Source organism: Aedes albopictus, chromosome 3, assembly GCF_035046485.1.
Source record: "Aedes albopictus strain Foshan chromosome 3, AalbF5, whole genome shotgun sequence".
Classification (NCBI taxonomy): Eukaryota; Metazoa; Arthropoda; class Insecta; order Diptera; family Culicidae; genus Aedes; species Aedes albopictus.
The window spans coordinates 32953759-32974608 of NC_085138.1; the positions used below are offsets into that span (position 1 = coordinate 32953759).

Here is a 20850-nt window from a genome sequence, read left to right on the forward strand (position 1 = left end):
TGGGATGAACCGAACGTTCATTCGTGACGTCATCGTGCAAAATGTAATGGACTTATCCACCAGTGAACAAAATTCACTCGGTCCGAAAATTTTAACTCTAGAGTGGGGCTATTTCCAATCAGAATTGGATAATTTTAAATAGGAAAGGCCCGCTGTAGTGTAGTTGTCGGACTGTGTGAATTTTGTTCACCGGTGGATAAGTCCATGGTGCCGTGAAGGGAATGAACTCATTTCCAGAGGGGAGCGCCCTTGGATGAACCAAATGTCAAAACCACATTTTCTTTTCATAGAGCCTCTAGGCCAGGGGAAGTGGTTCACCTAGGATGACAAACGTAAAATCCACTTTTATTTTTCATAGAGGCTCAAGAAAAAGGAAAAAAAAGGTTTTGACATTTGGTTCCTGCAAGAGCGCTCCTATGAAAAGGAAAAGTGGATTTGACTTTTGGTTCATCCTAGGTGAACCACTTCCCCTGGTCTATAGACGAGTGCACTGATGAACTGAATTCATCGCGGTCCGAAAATGTTGACACTAGAGCGGAGCCATTTTCAATCCGTTCTAGTGTCAAAATTCTCGGACCGCGATGAATTCAGTTCATCGGTGCACTCATCTATGGTCTCCTAGACCTAGATAAAACGGAATCCCTCAAGAGTCAAACGAGTGAACACGTGCATCGGTCCATGAAAATGTTACTCTGTGTCTGTTAACCTCTGCACAAGTTTACTCGTTTGACGTTTGAGTGGTGCCGTGTTTACAGAAAATGAACTCGTTTCCCTGGTCTCCTAGATAACATGACACCGCACAAGTCAAACGTTTGAACACTTGCATTATTTCATTGCGATTATAAGCAAGAAATAATTTGTCAATTAACAACGGGATCATAATATTGAGCATTAGCTAGTGGAGACTTTTCTAAGAATTTAGATTGAAGAATCAACAAAGATCTCCAGAATTGTATCATACCTTGCAAAGCTCTTCTTCGCTTCCGTTTTCTTCAACTTCCGCTAGTCTCACCCATCTGTCGTTATTACATGTAACCCTGCTCAACCAGGGGACCTTTAGGTTAAACGCCTCGTTAATCGTTCCATGTTAATTATCCCACCAATCCAGACTGACTCACATCTCTGTTACAATTTCGCGAAACCCAGTTTGCACGCGGGGCATAGCAGCACACACCTTTGCAGCATTATATGTATGTACGGCGAAACCGTTGAACACATCAGAAGCTGGGGTGGGAAGGTGCAGGGGGACGTGAAACAGCGCGACATCAGCGCCTACTCTTCCGATTCGTGCTCAGGTGGGTGTTTCCTCGCTGTGCTGTGCATGGTTGACTAATGGCGAGTGTAGCAGCAATGACCGAGTTCGGAATTCCTTCTATGGATGAATGAATGCATGGAGAAAAAAATTGTCAACGGTCGTCAGTCCAGTCATCAGCGCGTGGCTCCGTAGTCCGTCGCACTGTTATTGTAGGCTATAACAATAATGTATATTGAAATGCTTGTTCTCCTTCACGAAAAAGGGAGGTCGAGAGGTGTAGCGAAAACCTGCCAATGGGGACATGCTACTGGAAATGCTATTTAACAAATGGTAGAAATGAGTCTTGTACTGGCTTCAGACTTCTCACTAAATATGCCGAGGGATGAGGAAAGGCGCAAGTGTTTGTATGTGTATCGGGTGCTTGTATTTGGGCGAACGCGACATGGTTCATTACATCATCATCCTCGTCGTGGCCATATGGCACAAGCATATAACGGTATAGCTACTATGCATACCGGTATCTTTTCCATTTTAGGCAGAGAGATCAGTTCGTTTGGACACGGGGACTAGTGGCAATTAAATTATTCCGTCACAATTCAGCAATAAATATGAAATGGAGAATCTTACCTTTACGGGTAGTGACCCAACAGAAATATAAAGAATATGCTTGGAAAACCTTGCTCCCAATCAGAACAGTCAGAAAGCATATGATGCCCTGAAACAAAAATCAATATTTGCTGAGTGTATGTACGGTCTTCTCCACGTGCTTTCGGTGCACAGCACACAAACTTCGCAATGTGAATGTGAATCTTCTCCGCTTGGTGGTCTCAGAAAATTCCCTGAAGGCGAATTCTGTTAGCATGTCACCATATATTTTCACACATTTCCCTAGGTATTAGACGAAAGGAAGAAAGCTCCCCTCATAAAAAAAAGAATGTCTGACGCCCGTCTTCTAAAAAAACATAAAATTTAACGTATTTTTTCTTCTGTTCATTTTTCTTGCAGAAATGGTGGAAGCAATGAAGAAGGTTGCTTCCATGGATGTGGAACTCACAGTCGAGGAGAGGAATCTCCTGTCGGTCGCCTACAAGAATGTCATCGGAGCACGACGTGCCTCCTGGCGGATAATTTCCTCCATCGAACAGAAGGAAGAAAATAAGGTAGGAATCTCCCCCTGAATTACCCAAGTGTCTCCTCAAAGCGAACTGATTTTTACTGATATTCTTTCCTGTCGTCGCTATCCGTGCCATCCGGTTTCCGCAGGGCGTCGAAGAGAAGCTGGAGATGATCAAAAACTACCGCTCGCAGGTCGAGAAGGAACTGCGCGACATCTGCTCCGACATCCTGGAAGTGCTCGACAAACATCTGATCCCGTGCGCGACGACCGGCGAGAGCAAGGTGTTCTACTACAAAATGAAGGGCGATTACCACCGCTACCTGGCCGAATTCGCCACCGGAAACGACCGCAAGGACGCCGCCGAAAACTCGCTCGTCGCGTACAAGGCCGCCAGCGACATCGCAATGACTGACCTTCCGCCAACGCACCCCATCCGGCTGGGACTCGCTCTCAACTTCTCAGTGAGTATCAGTACGCGTGTTTGAGCCCGATTGAAAATGGTCGTCTGCGTGGGTAACCTAACGTTCGCTTTTCCTTGACTCTCCCTCCCCCTAGGTATTCTACTACGAAATCCTGAACTCGCCGGACCGTGCCTGCCGCCTAGCGAAAGCCGCATTCGACGACGCAATCGCCGAGCTGGACACCCTCAGCGAGGAAAGCTACAAAGATTCTACGTTAATCATGCAGCTGCTGCGGGACAACCTTACATTGTGGACGTCCGATATGCAGGGTGACGGTAAGTGGCGTTTTCGACATTTGGAAGTTGTTTTCTTTATTATTTGATGTTGGATAGTTGTGGCACGTAGTTTTGGCAAATAGGAATCAATGATACATTTTGCCCTTGACTGGAATTTCACCAGATTGGCACGAAATGTTGCTAGTTGACAAATTGAGAGATGAAATTTGTGAAAAAAAAATCGCTTCCTGGGGGGATTCAAACCCACGACTCCGTATCGCTAGACCAGCGCTTTAACCAACTAAACTACAGAACAAGTAATGATTCTGCGGAATAGAAAGCCAAATTGACTCCGAAGCCACACCGTGAACTCGAACAAAAACGATGCGAGACGAGTGGAAAGTTGGCCAAATTCAAATTTTTAAATAGATCGTTAAATCGGTGTACGATGGGAACCCAGGTAACCACTAAGCATTTGAATAAGCCGTGTATCAGCCCGTATTATGCATTTAAACTGCTTGCTGCCCTAAATAAGCAGTTCGGATGCATAACTGCCTTAAGTTAGCATAAGCTGTGCTGCTCAAAAGCTTTTGGCTGTTAATTAGCATTTCAACTGCTTGAAGTGTTTTCACTTGGGAGCAATCAGAATGCTTTTCAACTGCTCTAAATGCTAGGAGCAAAAAGGTTGGTAGATATGTTACGCATTTGGCAACACATATTGTCTCTCTCTCTTACAGAGCCTATGCTTCTGTTTACAAATTTGTGCATCTTATTTGTTCCTTCATTTTCCCCTACTCATCCAAAAGCACAAAAAAAACATTACTGCAGCTGGATTGGATTGGGAACTTGTCCACCAAAAATCACCAATTATTTATCATTACGTCGGAAAATGTGTGCCGAATAGGTGGATACTTTGGTGGATCATAGGATTGTTTGAAAGAGGGAAGAATGAATCATATTCCACAGATATTTAAAAGAAGGGATCGTAATGCTCTACCATAATGAAATATCTCAATGAAAACAAGTTTTGGATGTTGAATCTGAAGCTGTTATCGAATCATTCTTTATATTGGCGATTAAATCAACGCACGCCACCGGAACAGCTTTAGCATCGTGGATCAGGAGCAACAGAATCAGAAGCCGATATAATTCATCAATCTCCGGATCATAAGTTCAAACCTACATCACTACAAAAATCAGCAAAAAAGTACCACCTAGCACCGGCTGGAATATGGAAGGACGATGAAGCAGGGAAGCAGGCGAGAGAACGAGAAGCAGACGTCAATCTATTTTAGTTTTTTTTTTTTTTGCTCGACGAGGCGTTACGCTTCTTTGACATTTCGTCACGACGTTCCTGAAGGGATAGCACTAAGACAGCCCGTTATTTTGCCAAAACCTGCTGTGAGGTAGCACTATATGCGCATATACGGCTAATTAGCATTAAACGCCTTGTCGTAAAGGCTACTATAATGCTGATGGAATGCTATTTTAAATGCTTACTGGTTACTTGGGAATTATCAAAGTGTTACATCTGTTTGTCTGTGATAAAACCATCAAACATAGGCTTGCGACACATAAATTAGCGGTTTCTTCGATAACCTGATGAACGGTTAGCAAGAAAATAAGCTTAGACCACAGTTGTTACTACCGGTAGTGTTTCGGAACCGGTTCTGGATGTACCGCCGGAAGTGGTCATATAAAGAAGTGGACCAAATCCATGCTTGTGACATTTCAAATCGCGGGCTTTCATGATAACCTGATGAACGGTTAGCAATAAAATAGAAGAACACATTTTAAACTATCGGTAGAGTTTTATAACCGGTTTCGGATGTCCCACCATCCAAACATAAAACTACCAAACGTATGCTTGCGACCAGGGTCGTGCAATTTCGAAAGGAAAACATGACGTACGACGACTGTAGCAAATCGTTTCCCATGCGAACGGACTGCTGTGATGCTTCATCTCTCACCCAGCAACACACTCGTTCGTTGCTGCTACAGAAACAAGTGTGTATGAAACATGGGATGATACACTTGGATTTTCGTTTCATTTATGAGTCATTGAAATACTTCAACATGCTAAAAACACTATTTAAACCATATTTTTAAATAATGGTGCACGCCAATAGAATGATAATTATGTTTTATGAAAGAGGATAACAAATTCGACCACTTAAATCCAATTAACCGGCACCCGTAACCATTGAGAGACTAGCGCGCACCAGTGAGACACTAATGCTCTGACGGGTGAAGCACCAGCAATGCGACCGGGTAGGAGACTACCGAGTGCTACGATGAGTGGAAAAGTTTTATTTAACGACCGAGTCATTAGAAAAATGTATGAAACACTTGAAGTGACTCTTTCCAATGTTGCATGAAAGTGTATCATTGAAACGAAATTGTACGCCCCTGCTTGCGACACATGATAAAATAGCGGTTTCAGCGATGAACTGTTAGCAAGAAAATAGGCGCAGACTACAATTGAAACTACCGATAGTGTTTCGGAACCGGTTCCAGGTGTCCCACCCGAACTTATACATAGAAGTGTATCGAATCTTTGCTTGCGCCACATCACATCGTGGCCCGCCGCAAGTGGCTAAACATATATGTTAGCGTGGCTCAAAATACCACATGTCAAAAAGTTCGATGGGCCCCCTTCTCATTTCGTTCTATATGACGCCACGATGCTCTGGTCAAATTTTCAGCTAAATCCGTTAACATTAGGGCGGTGCTAAACCCATTTGAAGTTTGTATTGGAGTTTATATGGGAAAACATCGTTTTTAGCATTTTTCTCATGAGGGGCACTATTTTTACTTAAAACACATAACTGATTGTATAAAACTATAGTCTCACATGTGTTGAAAAACTTTGTCGAAGACCGCAAAGTCATCCGAAGCTTGTAAGAAAAGATATTACACGCAGACCATCTGGTGGTGCTTAACATTTAACATGTAAAGGAATAACAATAGCAATAAAATCTCATTGAATGGGCACGTACTGTCTAGGCTATATCTTTTTTCGCAAGTGTCTTATTACGTTCCGGTCTTCGGCAAAGTTTTTCGACATATCCCAGGCTATATTTCTATAGGATCGATTACGTGTTTTAGGGAAAATTAGAACCCCTCAGTAGAAAATAGCAAAAAACGATGTTTTCCCATATAAACTTCCATACAAACTTCAAACGAGTTTAGCACCGCTCTAATGTTAACGGATTTAGCTGAAAATTTGACCAGAGCATCGTGGCATCATATAGAACGAAATGAGAAGGGGGCCCATCGAACTTTTTGACATATGGTTTTGCCATACAAGCTTGAGCCACCCTAATATATGTACATCATATCACGATTTTTTTCTATAATCTGATGAACGATTAGCAATAAAATAGGATAAGAACACATTTTAAACTATCGGTAGTGCTCCGGAACTGGTTTAAGGTGTCCCGCCGGAAATGGTCAAATATAAAACCATCAAACGTTTGCTTGCGACACATAAAATCGCGGTTTCCTCGATAACCTAATGAACGGTTAGGAAGAAAATAAGCTCAGTCCACAATTGGACTACCGATAGTGTTCTGGAACCGGTTTCGTGTGTCCCGCCGGAAGTCGTGCATAGAAGTGGATCGAATCCATGCTTGCGACACATCAAACCAACACATCAAAATAATCAGATGAACGGTTAACAAGAAGATAAGATGAGAGTGCATTTAAGACTACCCGTAATGTTCTGGAATCGGCTCTTCTGTCGACATTCGGGAGTGGCTAAACCTATGCTTATAACACATCATATCACGCATTTTTCTATAACCTGATGAACGGTTAGCAAGGAAATAGGGTCAGATTGCATTTGTGACTATCGGTTGTGCTTCGGACCCGGTCCCGGGTGTCCCACCGATAACCTGATGAACTGTAAGCAAGAACATAGGCGACATCTGTTACTGCCGGCAGTGTTTCTGAACCGGTTCCGCGTGTCCAACCGGAAATACAAAGGTGAATCAAACCAATGTCAGTGATATGTTGGCTGAAGAACGTTGTGAAAGACAGAGGGTGAAGAAATGGCGAAAGTCTCTATTTATGAAAGAGACCCAAATCTATTCAACAATTCTGGAAGGAACTGGAGTAATTCCTACAAACATAAGACAAGACAACCAGATCTTTGAATCAAGAAAACTAATGGGGCACGTTCGGTGTAGTACTAGATTTGTTGTAATGAGCTGAATTTTAGTATGGTGAGAAGGTCAATTCTCCGTTTCTGCAATGAAATGATGCAAAAAGCGTGGGTATTATGATTCCTTGCATAATTTGATGCTGTTTGAGCAAAACTTTCGATAACTATATTATTTATGTTGCAAGAAATGGAGAAAACAACAACACTTTTGCCCAATGTTTTGCTCAAACAGCATCAAATTAGGCAAGGAGTCATAATACTCACGCTTTTTGCACCATTTTATTGCAGAAACGGAGAATTGACCTTCTCACCATACTAAAATTCAGCTCATTACTACAAATCTAGTACTTCACTGATCTGTCCTATTCATCAATTTTAGAGCAAAGCCCGAATTAGCAGTATCGCGGAGAGTTTGCTTCAAGGCCTACACGTGTGAGAGCACTTAAATTGGTATATTTTCTAGTCCACTTGTTATCGATTTGCCACTGCTGTAACCAAACCGACCGAACTCGTGTGTGTGTTTTTAGATAAGCACCAATCACATTTCGTTAGGTACCTACCTACCTACCTATAGCAGAGAATATAGGTTTTTCGGCCGAATAATAACACCTACGTGGCCAGCAAACTGACGTCAAGGATGTTTGCCACCGTGGCGATACGAATTACTTTCGTCAACTATAAAATTCCCGAAAACTAACATTGTGGTGGCGGCAACACTCACTCTTGTGACCTATGCGGCGCAGCAAAACATGTGATAACGAATTCAACAAACGGATGGACCCCCTCGGTAATTACCTATGCCATCATGTTCTCTTCATTACTAAATAATACAGTCAGTACCGCAGAGGGAACTGTGGTAGCGGGCCACATGACCGTTGTCGAACTTTTTCATGATCAATGTCAATTACCTCGCCAACTGCTTCCTCGTCACCCACCCTCTCATGATGTTACCATCTCTCCTGCCGTGTTGTAAAGCAGATACCGGCAGCAGAAGCGAATCGATTTACTGTTACTGATAATACTAAGCTCTCGGTACAACAATCTCCCTTCGCGTGTGCGACCGGTGGCCGACTATTGTAGAAAGATAATCCTCCTAGGCCTAATTATTGTAATCCAAATAAGAGATGGTTACCGTTCTAGTGCTCTGCATAAACCTCGATAGATAGATGGGATGACCATGGTCGTTCGTGTCGATCATGATCAGAAGTGTATGAAATTTCTTTCATGCGATCGTCATTGCTACAATCGTGAAATGTGGAAAATGACTTCCAGAAAGGTTGCGCGGGAGGGTCCTCCATTAGATGCAATCATGGGGTGTGCGGCAATGCCTTAATAAGCTGCTTCGTTTTGTTGGTTTAAGGTAATAGTTTCGAGCGCGTGAACGAGATTGTTGGGCGGCGTGATACCATGTAATTAGTTCCGAGATAAGATAACGATCGGGCGGCGTGATGACGAGTAGCGCCGGATGGTGGATTACTAGAGTTTGGTGTCTCTCGGAAGGTGGCTACTGGAACTATTGGTCAACTTTCATTTGGTATTGCACTGAAAAAAAAATACAATGAAAAACAAAATCAATCGATTAGACTAATTTTGTTGTTAGCATTGTAGACTGGAACTACATGGTACATATTGATCAACATACGGTCACGCCGGATCACGCTTCACCTGGTCCGCATATCGTCCGCTCTCCGCGCTCCACGCCTTACTGTGTCAGCCTCATCAGTAGCGAACGTCAACTTTGCAGGGTTGTTGTCCGGCATTCTTGTAACATGCCCTATCCACCGCAATCTTTCGATTTTGGCCACCTGGTAGATGCTGGGGTCTCCACAGAGTTCAGCAACCTTGCGATTCATCCTTTGTCACCAAGATCGTCTTTTACACGCGTCACTCGAAAACACTGAGTGCTTACAGGTCTCCCTCGAGTATGGTCCATGTCTCGTATCCGTAGAGGACCACCGGGCCTATTAGCGTCTTGTACATTGTACATTTGCTGCGGGGATGAATGCTTTTTTGACCGTAATTTCTTTTGGAGCCCGTAGTAGGCACGACTTCCACTGATGATGCGCCTACGTATTTCACGACTCATGCTGTAAGTGAGGATCCCAAGTAGACGGATTCCTCCACTACCTGACGCACGATTCATGAGGGCCACCGTTCCTAATGTATTTTCATGTCCGTGTTCTTCAGAAAGCACACAAACTGACCGGCTTTCATGAAAATCGTACCTCGGCTGTTATGCCTGGCTCGTCGCATCTACTAGAGCGATACTTAAAGAGTAGGCATGGAAGTCCGCAACCTTATCGCAGTTCCCAGCGAGATTCGGATGACTTGGATAGTTCACCTGGGACTCTTACTCCGTCCACCATTGCTTTTATAAGTCTGGTCAGCTTTCCAGGAAACCCATTAGGCGCCGTCCACAAATTACGCAACTCTATAGGATGAGGGGGGAGTACAGCCGAGCGTTACGGCTCATACAAAAAATTTAGGATTTTCATACAAAAAAATGTAACGGAGGGGGGGGGGTCTAAAAGTGTCGATTTTAGCGTTACGTAATGAATGGATGCTGCCTTATCGTTCATGATTTTCCATAACTCGATACTGTCATATGCCACCTTGAAGTCAATAAACACTGTTATTATTATTTGTGTCATTTTTTTTCTTGATTTTGCCTCGGCTGACCAAGCCATGTGGGAAATTACACTGTTGTTATTATTATTTATTAAACAGGTGGTGCGTGGGACCTGGTATCCATGATACTTATGAAGGATTTTTCGTGCGGTGAAAATATAGTCCACTGTCGATCGGCCGTCGTTGAAGCCGGCTTGATAACTTCCCTTTTTCTCGAATCAATTCGTTTTAAGTGATAGACGAAGGAAGATGATCTGAAAAAGTACTTTGTAGACGACATGAATGGTAATCGCTCTGAAGTTTTCACATTCCAAATGGTCGCTTTTTTGTGAATACAGAAGATTACTCCTTGCGTATATGTTCGGTTTCACAGATTCTGATTATCAACCGCTGCAGGCAGGTGGCCAATTTTTCTGGACACATCTTGATGAGTTCAGCCCCGATAACATCCTTACTAATTGCTTTGTTGATTTTGAGCAGGTGAATGAGATCCTTAAGTTTTCTTAGCTTAGGTGTTGGATAGTTCTATCCTCTGCTGCATTGATGTAGTGCTTTTACCTTTCATTAATCTCACATCCGTCCGTCAAGAGGCTCCCGTTCTTATACTTGCACATTTCGGCTCACGACACGAAGTCGTTGTGGGATGCGTTGAGCTTCTGGTAGAACCTTCGCGTTTCTTGCGAACGGTACAGCAGTTCTATTACGTCGCACTCTGCTTCCTCCTGGAGGCGTTGTTTCTCTCGAAAAATGCGGGTTTGTTGGTTCCGCTTCTGTTTGTTTCGTTCCACGTTATGCCGCGTGCCATGCTACAGCATTACCGGTTGTGTTCTCCTTCAAATCCGACCGTGGCGATGTTGATGATTGGGTGCAGTTGAACTTCACCAGGTGGTAGAAAATTACTCAAAAAACTATGTTTAGATCAGAGTTTAAAATTTTCATTTTCAATGAGTGAATTCAAACCGAATTTTGAAAACTCAACTGAGGGATCAAAATAAAATTCGTTTGGTGAATGATTTTTTCACTTATTCATTCGTTTTTCTGTCACTGAAAATTTTCACTGAGAAACAAAACTAGACCATAACTCCCGATTAAACTTCCAATCACCCCAAAACTTGGGTATAGTATTAATTAATTGGAATACTAGCCATCTGTTTCATTTGTCTATTAAGTCGAATTTTGCGTTTGTTAACAGAAATTGATTATCTTATGATGTGCAAGAAAATACTCATGACAGGGAATTGAATGAAAAAGAGAGGTATTCAGTTGACAATGAATGTGGCAAAGCACGAATGAAAAAATGGGAATGTCCATTTTCATTTTGAATCTTCGAATTTTTTACTCTCTGGTTTATTAGATATCTTTTGTTTATTATGAGAGTTTATGTATGATTCCATCCTAATTGTGAATATTGTTCTTTATTTCCAGGTGACGGCGGTGAACAGCGAGAACAAGTGGTTCAGGACGTCGAAGACCAGGACGTGTCGTAATTTGTTACACGACTCGTTTTATGTGTGAATTTATTTTATTAATTAAAGAAAATAAGATTAAGCATTATTAAATAAGCTATACATAAGAAAACAACAAAGAAAAAAGGAAGAAAATACTACAGCATACACACATACATACACAACAACAAGACAAAAAGAACAGGAACCAGACAAATTACGGCAAGTCGAACACACAGCAACACCCCCCGAAGCCGAACCGATGAGAGCAACAAAAACACACACACACACAAAGAGCAAGAGAGAGTGAAACAAAAGCAAAAGTAGAAAAAAAAATGTCGAATTCTTACTTGGGAAAGTGAGAAAGTATCTCAATCGAAAGCGAGGTCAAATTAAGAAGAAAATCCACTATTAGGAACGGAGGAAACCGGACTTCGTGTCACTCATCTTCCTCTTTGGCGACTGGTAGTTGGAAGGATCAAGATCAAAAAGAAAACAGCAATTGGAACACACACACTCTCACATATTTGCACCCCCAAAACAATACACAAACACGCCGACACAAATACTTACTACTACTACATCAAAAGAAACAAAAGCAGCGTATTAGAGCATATTGATTACTACTACTACTACTAGTAAAAAAAAAGCTACAAAAATCAGCTGAGTGGTGTATAAAGAGAAACAGAAAATCATCATCCATTAAATGTGTATTGTTTTTGTCAATATATATTAATAAAAAATAAAAAGGAGCAATCCGCAAAAAATAATAAAAATGGAATCTAAATTTAAAGAATGTAACACAAAGAGCAGAAAAGAAGGGATAGTATAAAAAAGGGGGCATAGGCATAGTAGGGGAAGCTACTATCCCAGCAAGAAGTGTCATTTTCCGTATCCACTTGAATTCGTCTTGCGGCGGTGTTCCGACTGGGCAATCCGACCGGGGATAGTGAGTGCATGGGAGGAAGGAGAGAGTAGCGCATTTCGAGTTTTTCCACTCGCAAAACATTCCTATTGTGAGAGCGAAAAAGTTTCGGGGAAAACAACGTGGCGAGTTGTTACCCACCAGAGTCCGGCGCACAGCGTTTGCGAGAGACAGAGAGAGTTTTGTGAAAGTATTATCAGTATTCCGATTTCATTTTCTAAGTGAGTATTCTGCGTTCGCGCTAGAAGAGAAGAGGGTCCGTTGACTCGGGTGGGGTTGATATCGCCATTTCTCTATTGTTTGTCTTGACGGAATATCCCGCTGTTTGGATACTCCCGGTCATTCGAGGTCGGAACACACGTCGGATCATATGTTTGTGTTTTCATTCGTTCGCGGTTTTGGGAAAACAACGCAAAATTGAACCGTCGTGGTCATGGGGTGGAATTTTTCATACTGGAATTCATTGTGAATTAGTCGGTGTTATAAGATCACATCAAGTATACACCGTGAAGTTTTAATAGCTTCAATTCATAATGAATTCTACTATGAGGCATTCATTCTTATTAAGTTTGGTTAAGGAAACCTCACAAGGTGGTCAATTTTGCGCCAGTTTCTCCAATCATGTTCGATTTCCTTCGCCCCTCGCATGGTAAGAAAACCAATCCTTAGCATAAGCGGTATTCATAGGTGTTTAACATACTCCATTTCGGGAAGAATGCATCACACGGCACTCGACCAGATTTGTGACTAATTTCCCGTTTGGTAATGTTTCGTTCGCCGGTTTCCTTTGTGATTCCCGTCATTTCGTTGAACCACCTTCCGTAGTCGAAAAAGGACAAACCAAACGATAAATAATGCAGGGAAATGAGTGTGATGGATATTGATTACTTTCTAAGTGTTTGTAGGACTGACTTGATCCATTCCATTGAGGAAAACGCGGTAAAAAGGAGCACAAACCTTCATAACAACTAGGAAAAATGAGAAAGCGGAGCGGGTAAAATCGGCCCTACTACATTTTGACTGTAGAAAAAGTCCTTCAAGAACGTCTGAGCTAAGGGAAAAGTGCGAACCAGTTTTCTAAAATCCAACAGAAGCGAATTTTCAAGAAAATACGAACACGTCATTGAATAGTCTAGCGAATTGCCGAATAATAAAAATCATTGCATTTATTGTCACACTCTCACATGAGCCGAATAATAAAACATACCAGCTCACAAATCGTTCTGAAACGAATTCTAACTAGCTGAATGACATTCATGACGAACTACACACCAACTGACGGCGAAACAACAGCAGTAATGATTGCGTCTCTAAACAAGTGCAAGCTATGTTTTAATCAGCGCAAACAAATGTAAAAGAAAAAAATGTTTCTAGTAGTAGCTATTGGATGCAGCTTTTTAATTGCTACTAAACCTGTATTTACGTGTGTTTTTCTCATAGCCCTCTTTGATGTTCCCAAAGCCATCTTCATCCTCACACACACAAAGGCAGACATTTCATTTCCCAGGGTATGAAAACTGTTTCCCGCATTTTAGTTGTCCGTTTCCACATTTTCATTGACAAACCAAACGCGCAAGAGCGAACATCCGACGTATCAATTTTCCGAATTAAATTTAAGGCGGTAAAAATAACAGAATAATAATTATTAAAGAAGAACAAGAAAAAAAACCTATTGATTATTATGAGTAGAAGTATAAATTTAAAGATAAATTAATTGAATAAAGAGACCCATGCAAAACTACTTAAAACTTAACGCAAAGCAACCGAATCCTACAAGTACAGAACAAACCATACGCTAGTAAGAGAATTACTTAAATAAAACATCCACGCAAAAACGTTGAAAAGAATCAGACGCGAATAAGCACTTCCAAAACAAAAACCTTACGTTTAGTAGAATCTCGACATTTTCCAACATTCTTCTCGTTTGTTTCTATTGATCCGGAATCCGCGATTTTGTTGATTGTGCCATCGTCGTGCAATTCGATCGGTTTCAGAGAGCATGTAAAAACAATCGAAAACGAAACACTTTTGTTTCCTCTTCAATGTTCGGAACAGGTTTTTTACTCCTTATTTCAAGATCGTTTCGCCAGATAAGAGAAAAAAACAACAGCAATCGCTCGCAATTCACCACGAACAGCAGAAAAATCAAATTTCTCATTGAAACAAAAACTAACACAAACACACGTACACACAAGAAACGGGAGACTCACACCGAAAGCAACATCAACAAACGAAAGTATTTTGCGCGCGCGAAAACAAAATGGTTTTATTTTTTTCGTTTTAAGTTTTACTATTTGAGAGAGTAGAAACAAAAGGAAATTAAAGAATAAATGTACACATGGAAACAATGCTATATTCGGAATGAAAATGTAAACAATTCACACAACATCAACCACACACAAAAAAAAAACATTATTGAAATGTAGTTCGATTGAAAAAAGAATCGCAATCGAAGTCAGCTAATAAAAATATAAAAAAGGAAAACAAGAGATTACTCACACATATAAGAGAATAATAACAACATTCTCATTCTCCAACAAGAAAGAAAATAAATAAAAATGGCGTAATAAAAGTTAATTGAAAAAACAATGGACGGCAGGCAAAAGCAGCAGAAACAACAATATGCAGGAAAACAAGCAAGAAAAACGCAAAAGTTTGAACATGGTGAAAACCACACAATAGTGAATTAATTAAAATATACATTAACGCGAAAAGCAACAGAAACAAACAAAAAAAAAAAACATCATCAAACAGAAACAGCAAACATACATGCAAACAACAGAAAAAGGAAAATATCGAAAAATAAAGCTCTAAGAAAAAAAAAAAAAAAAGATCAATGGATGTTGTCATTTATCCGAAATGCTTACCATCTGGAGAATCTTCAGCTCGTCGTATGAACTACATACAGACAAACAGACATAACACTCTTCAAAACGGCTTGACAGATGCATTTAACGATCAATTCAAATTTCATTTCATTCGCGCGATCCTTCCACCAGATGCGCTAGTGTTCGATTGCTTTGACGTTTGCCAGTGTGCACGTTGCTGAATGACACCAGGCAAAAGATTTTGATGAATTTCCTCTGTTTGTCTGTGTACATACATAACTGCGCAATAGTAAGCAAACAGAAAGCGGAACGGAGTGTAGCAAGCGCAGAAGAGAAGCTAATCCACTGCAAACAACAAAGAAAGCATGAAAAGGATAAACTAGCCGAAGCAAGATAAATTATGGACTGGAACGATATGCTGAGCTTTTGAGCGACGATCAACGGTGAGTTATTCATTGCACTTAAATGATCTTTTGAGTGAGAAACATGGAAATGAACCAAGAAGATATTTCCCTTTTCAATATCTCAACTAGTGTTTATTAACCCTAGCCGTGCATTGGGGTCATTAAGGCCCAAACAGGCACGTTTGAGCGTGCACTATCGGGCTCATTCTACGAGTGGAGTGACGTGACCCAGCTCCAAGGATGGGAACACTCACTTGCAAAAGGTTACATTCACTTGCTGTTTCTGTTTTCTCAGCTCAGAAGCGTGCTATGAACGAACGATGTATGGACGACTTTTGCCTTGTGGTTTTGTCTAAAACTTTTCCGACCAGAGTATGGGTCGCACACGCATGCTGAAGTCGTGAGGGATTTGTAAAGGGGGCATCCGTTAAGTACGTCACGGTCCTAGGGGGAGGGGGATTTGTGAAAAGTGAGTGTTCCCATCCCTGCCCAGATAGAATCGCATATCGAGATGAGAAATGAGGTGACTCGCCATGCACTGAAAAAACTGCAAATATTGTATGCATGTGTTGCACACATAGATTTTTGCAATTCGTCAAAAATATATGTGTATTTATCTACACATAAATAGCTTTGTAAATAACCCTTTTTCATGTGTAGACACACAAGGTCCATAAATTTAATGTGTGATCCAGCGTGGAAAACGAGTATGTGTGCATCGTAACTCGTAGTAGTATCTCATCATTTTGAAGATGCAATGACATGTTAATAGTTACGGTTTAATTTTTTTTTTTATTCTTACATGTTTTTTGAAAATTTTTTGAAATAATTGTTATGATGAATCAGCTGCCCAAAAAATTATCCAGAATGACCTTCTAAAGGAATTCCCGGAAGAAATTCTAAAGGAATTTCTAGAGCGATTTCCGAATAAACTCTTTAAGGAATTCCCGAATGAACTTCTAAACGAATTTCCAAAAGAGCATCTAAAAGAATTCCCTGATAAACTCTTAGAGGAACGTCGGAGAAACTTCTGGAAGAACTTCCGGGCGAACTCTTAAAGAAACTCCTGGAAGAATTCCAGTAGGAACTGCTAGAGAACTTGCCGGAAGAACTCCCAGAAGAATTCCCGGAAGAACTCCTAGAGGAATTTTCGGAGAAAACTTCTAGTATTTCCAGTGCAATTTCTATGAACTTTTGAAGGAATTCCCGGATGAACTCGTTGAAGAACTCGTGGAGGAATTCCCGGAGGTGCTCCTAGAGGAATTGTGTGTTCATTTGGTTTTGAAGAGAAACTTTAACCTAGTGGTCATACGTCCCTCTGTCCTAGAGGAATTGCCTGATGATCTCCTAAAGGAATTTCCAGGAAAAACTTGTAGGCTTCTAGATGAATCCTGGAGAATCTCCTAAAAGAATACCCGGGGTAACACTTAGAGGAGTTTCTAGAGCAAGTACTACCGTGAGGTCGCCATTCACCGCTCATTTTGGATCAATCAAACAAAAAATATCAAATGTTAGTAAAGTATCGTAACAAAAGTGAATGTAACATGCTGCCACATTACAAAACTTTCATTTCACCAAGTTTTTATATGGGTGTACCTGAAATTACGTTCTTAAAAAACATTTCCCTCACTGTGCTGCAGGGCAGCATGGGAACTGTTCAGGGCAAACAGCGGGAGAAATATCCAACAGGTATAAAACAGTAAAACCCGTAAAAAAATCTATTTTGACAAAACAGGATGAACTGAAAACATCAAGAATCATCAATATAATAGTAAATAAAAGTTATTTTGTTTTTATAAATGAATAGTTTATTATGCCTCTTAAGAAAAATCAGAATATGGCGATTATCTGCCTCTGGCTGCTGATATAAGCGCGACAGTCACTAATCATAACAGCGTCACAAGATTTAAAAGTATATGTTTCCCTTATATGGGGTTTGACAGCAAGAACACTCATTCCACTGAGCCACTCTTGCCGTTCGTCACAAATACATTCAAAAATATCTGTCACTTCGCGAAACCCACGTGCTTTTGTTTTTGGCGGGAACACTTTTTCTTTTGTTTTGCCTTGCGACTGTCATGCGGCGGTATGCCTTGCGAGCGTACGACCGCCGCAGGAGTCTAATAAAAGATAAGCGCGACAATATGTGGCTTCATGAAAAAATAATCCAGTGAGCGGTGAATGGATCCATTACACTAGTTTACAAAATAAAACGAAAGTCGTGAACTTCTGTCAACGACCAAACATTTTGAAGCATAATTTAGCGCTGATTTCGAAACCGTGCTTCAAAAAATTTAAAGTAGAACAGTTTTTGAGTTTTAGCTCAATATCTAGTTTTGCAACTTTTTAAAATATGGAATTTAAAAAAAATCATATATCTTGCGTTTTGTTCAACCAATTTTAAATATTGTTCCATAAATTAAAAGTTGAATATGATACCATTCGATCATCTGAAAGCAGGTTTTGCGTCAGATCGATAAAATTCAAGATATTGGCGAGTTTTGGGAACGATCTCCTTAAATTTTAGCAAAATTTCCAAAAGTATATGAAGAAGTGTATTTTTCTCAATAAGAAAAAAAAAAACAATTTTAAAATTCTTTCTCAACGTTTTTTTGACATATCATATGTAGGCGAGATACAGTAAAAAAACCAGCTCAATCGGAGCATTGATTACGGAGAATGAGGTGTGTGAATTGAGCGACTTTGCTTAAAAATAGAACAAAAATCGATTTCATATCATCAACCTTGTATGGAAAGTCGAAAAAATTCCGCTCTACTGTATTTTTTTCCTTCGCGTTTTCGAACTCAGGGCATGATTCTACACCAAAAACGATCATCAGCTTACCGAGTTCAAAAATGCTGTAAACTAGTGTTATGAGCGGTGAATGGTACAAAAAGTCTCAGTGAAACTTCTGTAGCAATGCCCGAAGAAACTCCTAGAGGATGCGTCGAAGAAAACCCTTGGATTTCCCGACGGACCTTCTAGAGTTCCCGGAGGAACTCTAAGCCGATTGCTTGGCGAAACTGCTGGAAAATCCTCAAAAGAGTTGCTGGAGATATTTCATCTCTTCTAGAGATGACCACGACAACAACTTTTTTTTTAGAATCACCAGCATTTTATTCAATCTTCGTAATCACTAGATTCCTTTTTCGGCCATCAGTTATCTTCAGGAACCCCTGGTATCTTTGTAAACTCGTTTTAATTCGAAGGACAAACTCTTTCACTTTTTTAGAACTGTTATTAATTTGGACTAAAAAATATACCACCGCTAAAAACGACCTTACAAGCTCAGACAAACAAACATACTACAGTCAGGTTTTTTTTTACGCGGGGGATACATACCGCGTAAAAAAAATCCGCGTAAAAATAAACCGCGTTAATTCAAAAATCCGCGTAAAAATAAACCGCGTTAATTCAAAAATCCGCGTAAAAAAAACCGCGTTAATTCAAAAATCCGCGTAAATGAAAACCGCTGTAATTCAAAAATCCGCGTAAATGAAAACCACTTTTAACTCAATAATTTCCTTCTTGATTTTATATTAAAAAATGAACTCAACGAATTATTTTAAGACAACATTTTAAGATTTTTGCCTGTCACTCAAAATTTCTACAAATTACACAAACTGCCAAGCTATTGTTTAAAGGTTTAAAGCTTTTACCATCATTGATGACGTCAAACCCGACATCAACCTATCATTCACCTATTTTTATTTTGGCCACCAAACCCAACATGGACCCAATACTTGGTCCAACAGTGGCTCAACATTCGATAAAAATTGACCCAACTTTGACCCGACATTCGATATTTTTTCAGTCTGGCGGAATTTTGCATGGTTTTCTCGTGTATCGTGCCCAGCTACTCATTCGAATGACAATGTATTCAATTGATAAGGATTCGCTTCTCATTTGATAGGTGCTCTGATTGAATGAAATGGTTTTGAACATGAATATGTAGAAGAAAAATGTTTAAAAAGAATTGTAGGTTAATGTTCAAATGAATGAGATGAAGTTTTGCAATACTGGGTTAAACCGGTTCGTTGTTAAGACTCCATCTCACAGTTGACGCATAAGTGTCAAACTACAGGCAGTAAATCATGTTCACTTAACCTTCAGTAACTCGCGCGGTTGCCCACCACCGTCAGCACCACGCTAATGCTGAACGCGAAAAGCGAGATTATTTCAACGTGTTGTACAAAATACAACAGCGAGATTGCTCTTGGGTTGATAGTTAAAGGTCACAAAGCATTCTTAGAAAATTTTGGGATATTCCAGGTAATCCTAAGTGTTCTGGAGCTCAGTTTTTAAAGTCTATGGCTATGACAGTAGTTTCTCAAGCTAAAAATAGTAACTATACATAACTAGACACGGTTTAAATCAATAATTATTCCAAAATAGTTTTAAAATATTTCAAATCAGCCAATTGAACAGCCAGAAATGGACATAATAGACATAATTATCTGATAGATAGATAGATACAATAATAGATATAATAATAATCTCTGGACATAATAGATTACAAATCGTAGATTTGTACAATGAAAAAAGTTCATGTAATCTCAAGAACGGTTTGATGTCCTTAGACATCTCAACAGATCTGATGCTGTCTATTAAACTTTGAGATGTTCAGTAAGTCATGAAAGGTTACAAGTCGTAGCTTTGTATTATGAATGAAGTTACCGGTACACCCGTAGACTTTAGGATCTAAACTCCAGAACAGTTTGGATGACCTAGGATATCCTGACTGATTTGAAACTGTCTATTGAACTTTTAAAAACTTACTGAGCATAATAGATTACAAATCGTTGATTTGTATGATGCAAGAAGCTACCGCTGCACCCGTAGACTTTAAGATCTAAACTCCAGAATAGTTTGGATGACCTAGGATATCCCGACTGATCTGAAACTATCTATTGAACTTTCAAAAGACTTACTGGGCTTAATAGATTACAAATCGTTGCTTTGCATAATGCAAGAAGCTACCGCTGCACCCGTAGAATATGGGATCTAAACTTAAGAATAGTTTGGATGACCTAGGATATCCCGACTGATCTGAAACTATCTATTGAACTTTCAGACTTACTGGACATAATAGATAACAAGTCGTTGCTTTGTATAATGCAAGAAGTTACCGTTACAGACGTAGATTTTAAGATCTAAACTCAAGAACAGTTTGGATGTCCTTGGATGTCCAGAAAATTACTCTGCATCATATTCTACCTTTTTAATGCTGTTAAACACCAAAACTACAGAAATATGTAGAAAAACTCTATAATAATGCTTGGAAAAATTCCGGCTTAAAATTAAAAATCCACGTAAATGAAAACCGCGTTAATTCAAAAATCCGCGTTAATTCAAAAATCCGCGTAAAAAAAAAACCGCGTTAATTCAAAAATCCGCGTAAAAAAA

The 20850-nt window shown here is 40.2% G+C and overlaps 1 protein-coding gene across 1 annotated transcript in view; it reads left to right on the plus strand.

The window, feature by feature from the left end:
* LOC109419212 (14-3-3 protein epsilon) overlaps positions 1–14380 on the plus strand; it is a 67800-nt gene extending 53420 nt beyond the window's left edge. The window contains exons 2-5 of the mRNA XM_019693419.3: positions 2261–2415; positions 2519–2833; positions 2928–3108; positions 11267–14380. Of these exons, the coding sequence (XP_019548964.1) occupies positions 2261–2415; positions 2519–2833; positions 2928–3108; positions 11267–11328 (713 nt within the window). The 3' untranslated portion in view covers positions 11329–14380. The remainder of the gene's footprint in view (positions 1–2260; positions 2416–2518; positions 2834–2927; positions 3109–11266) is intronic.
* Positions 14381–20850: the final 6470 nt, after the last annotated feature.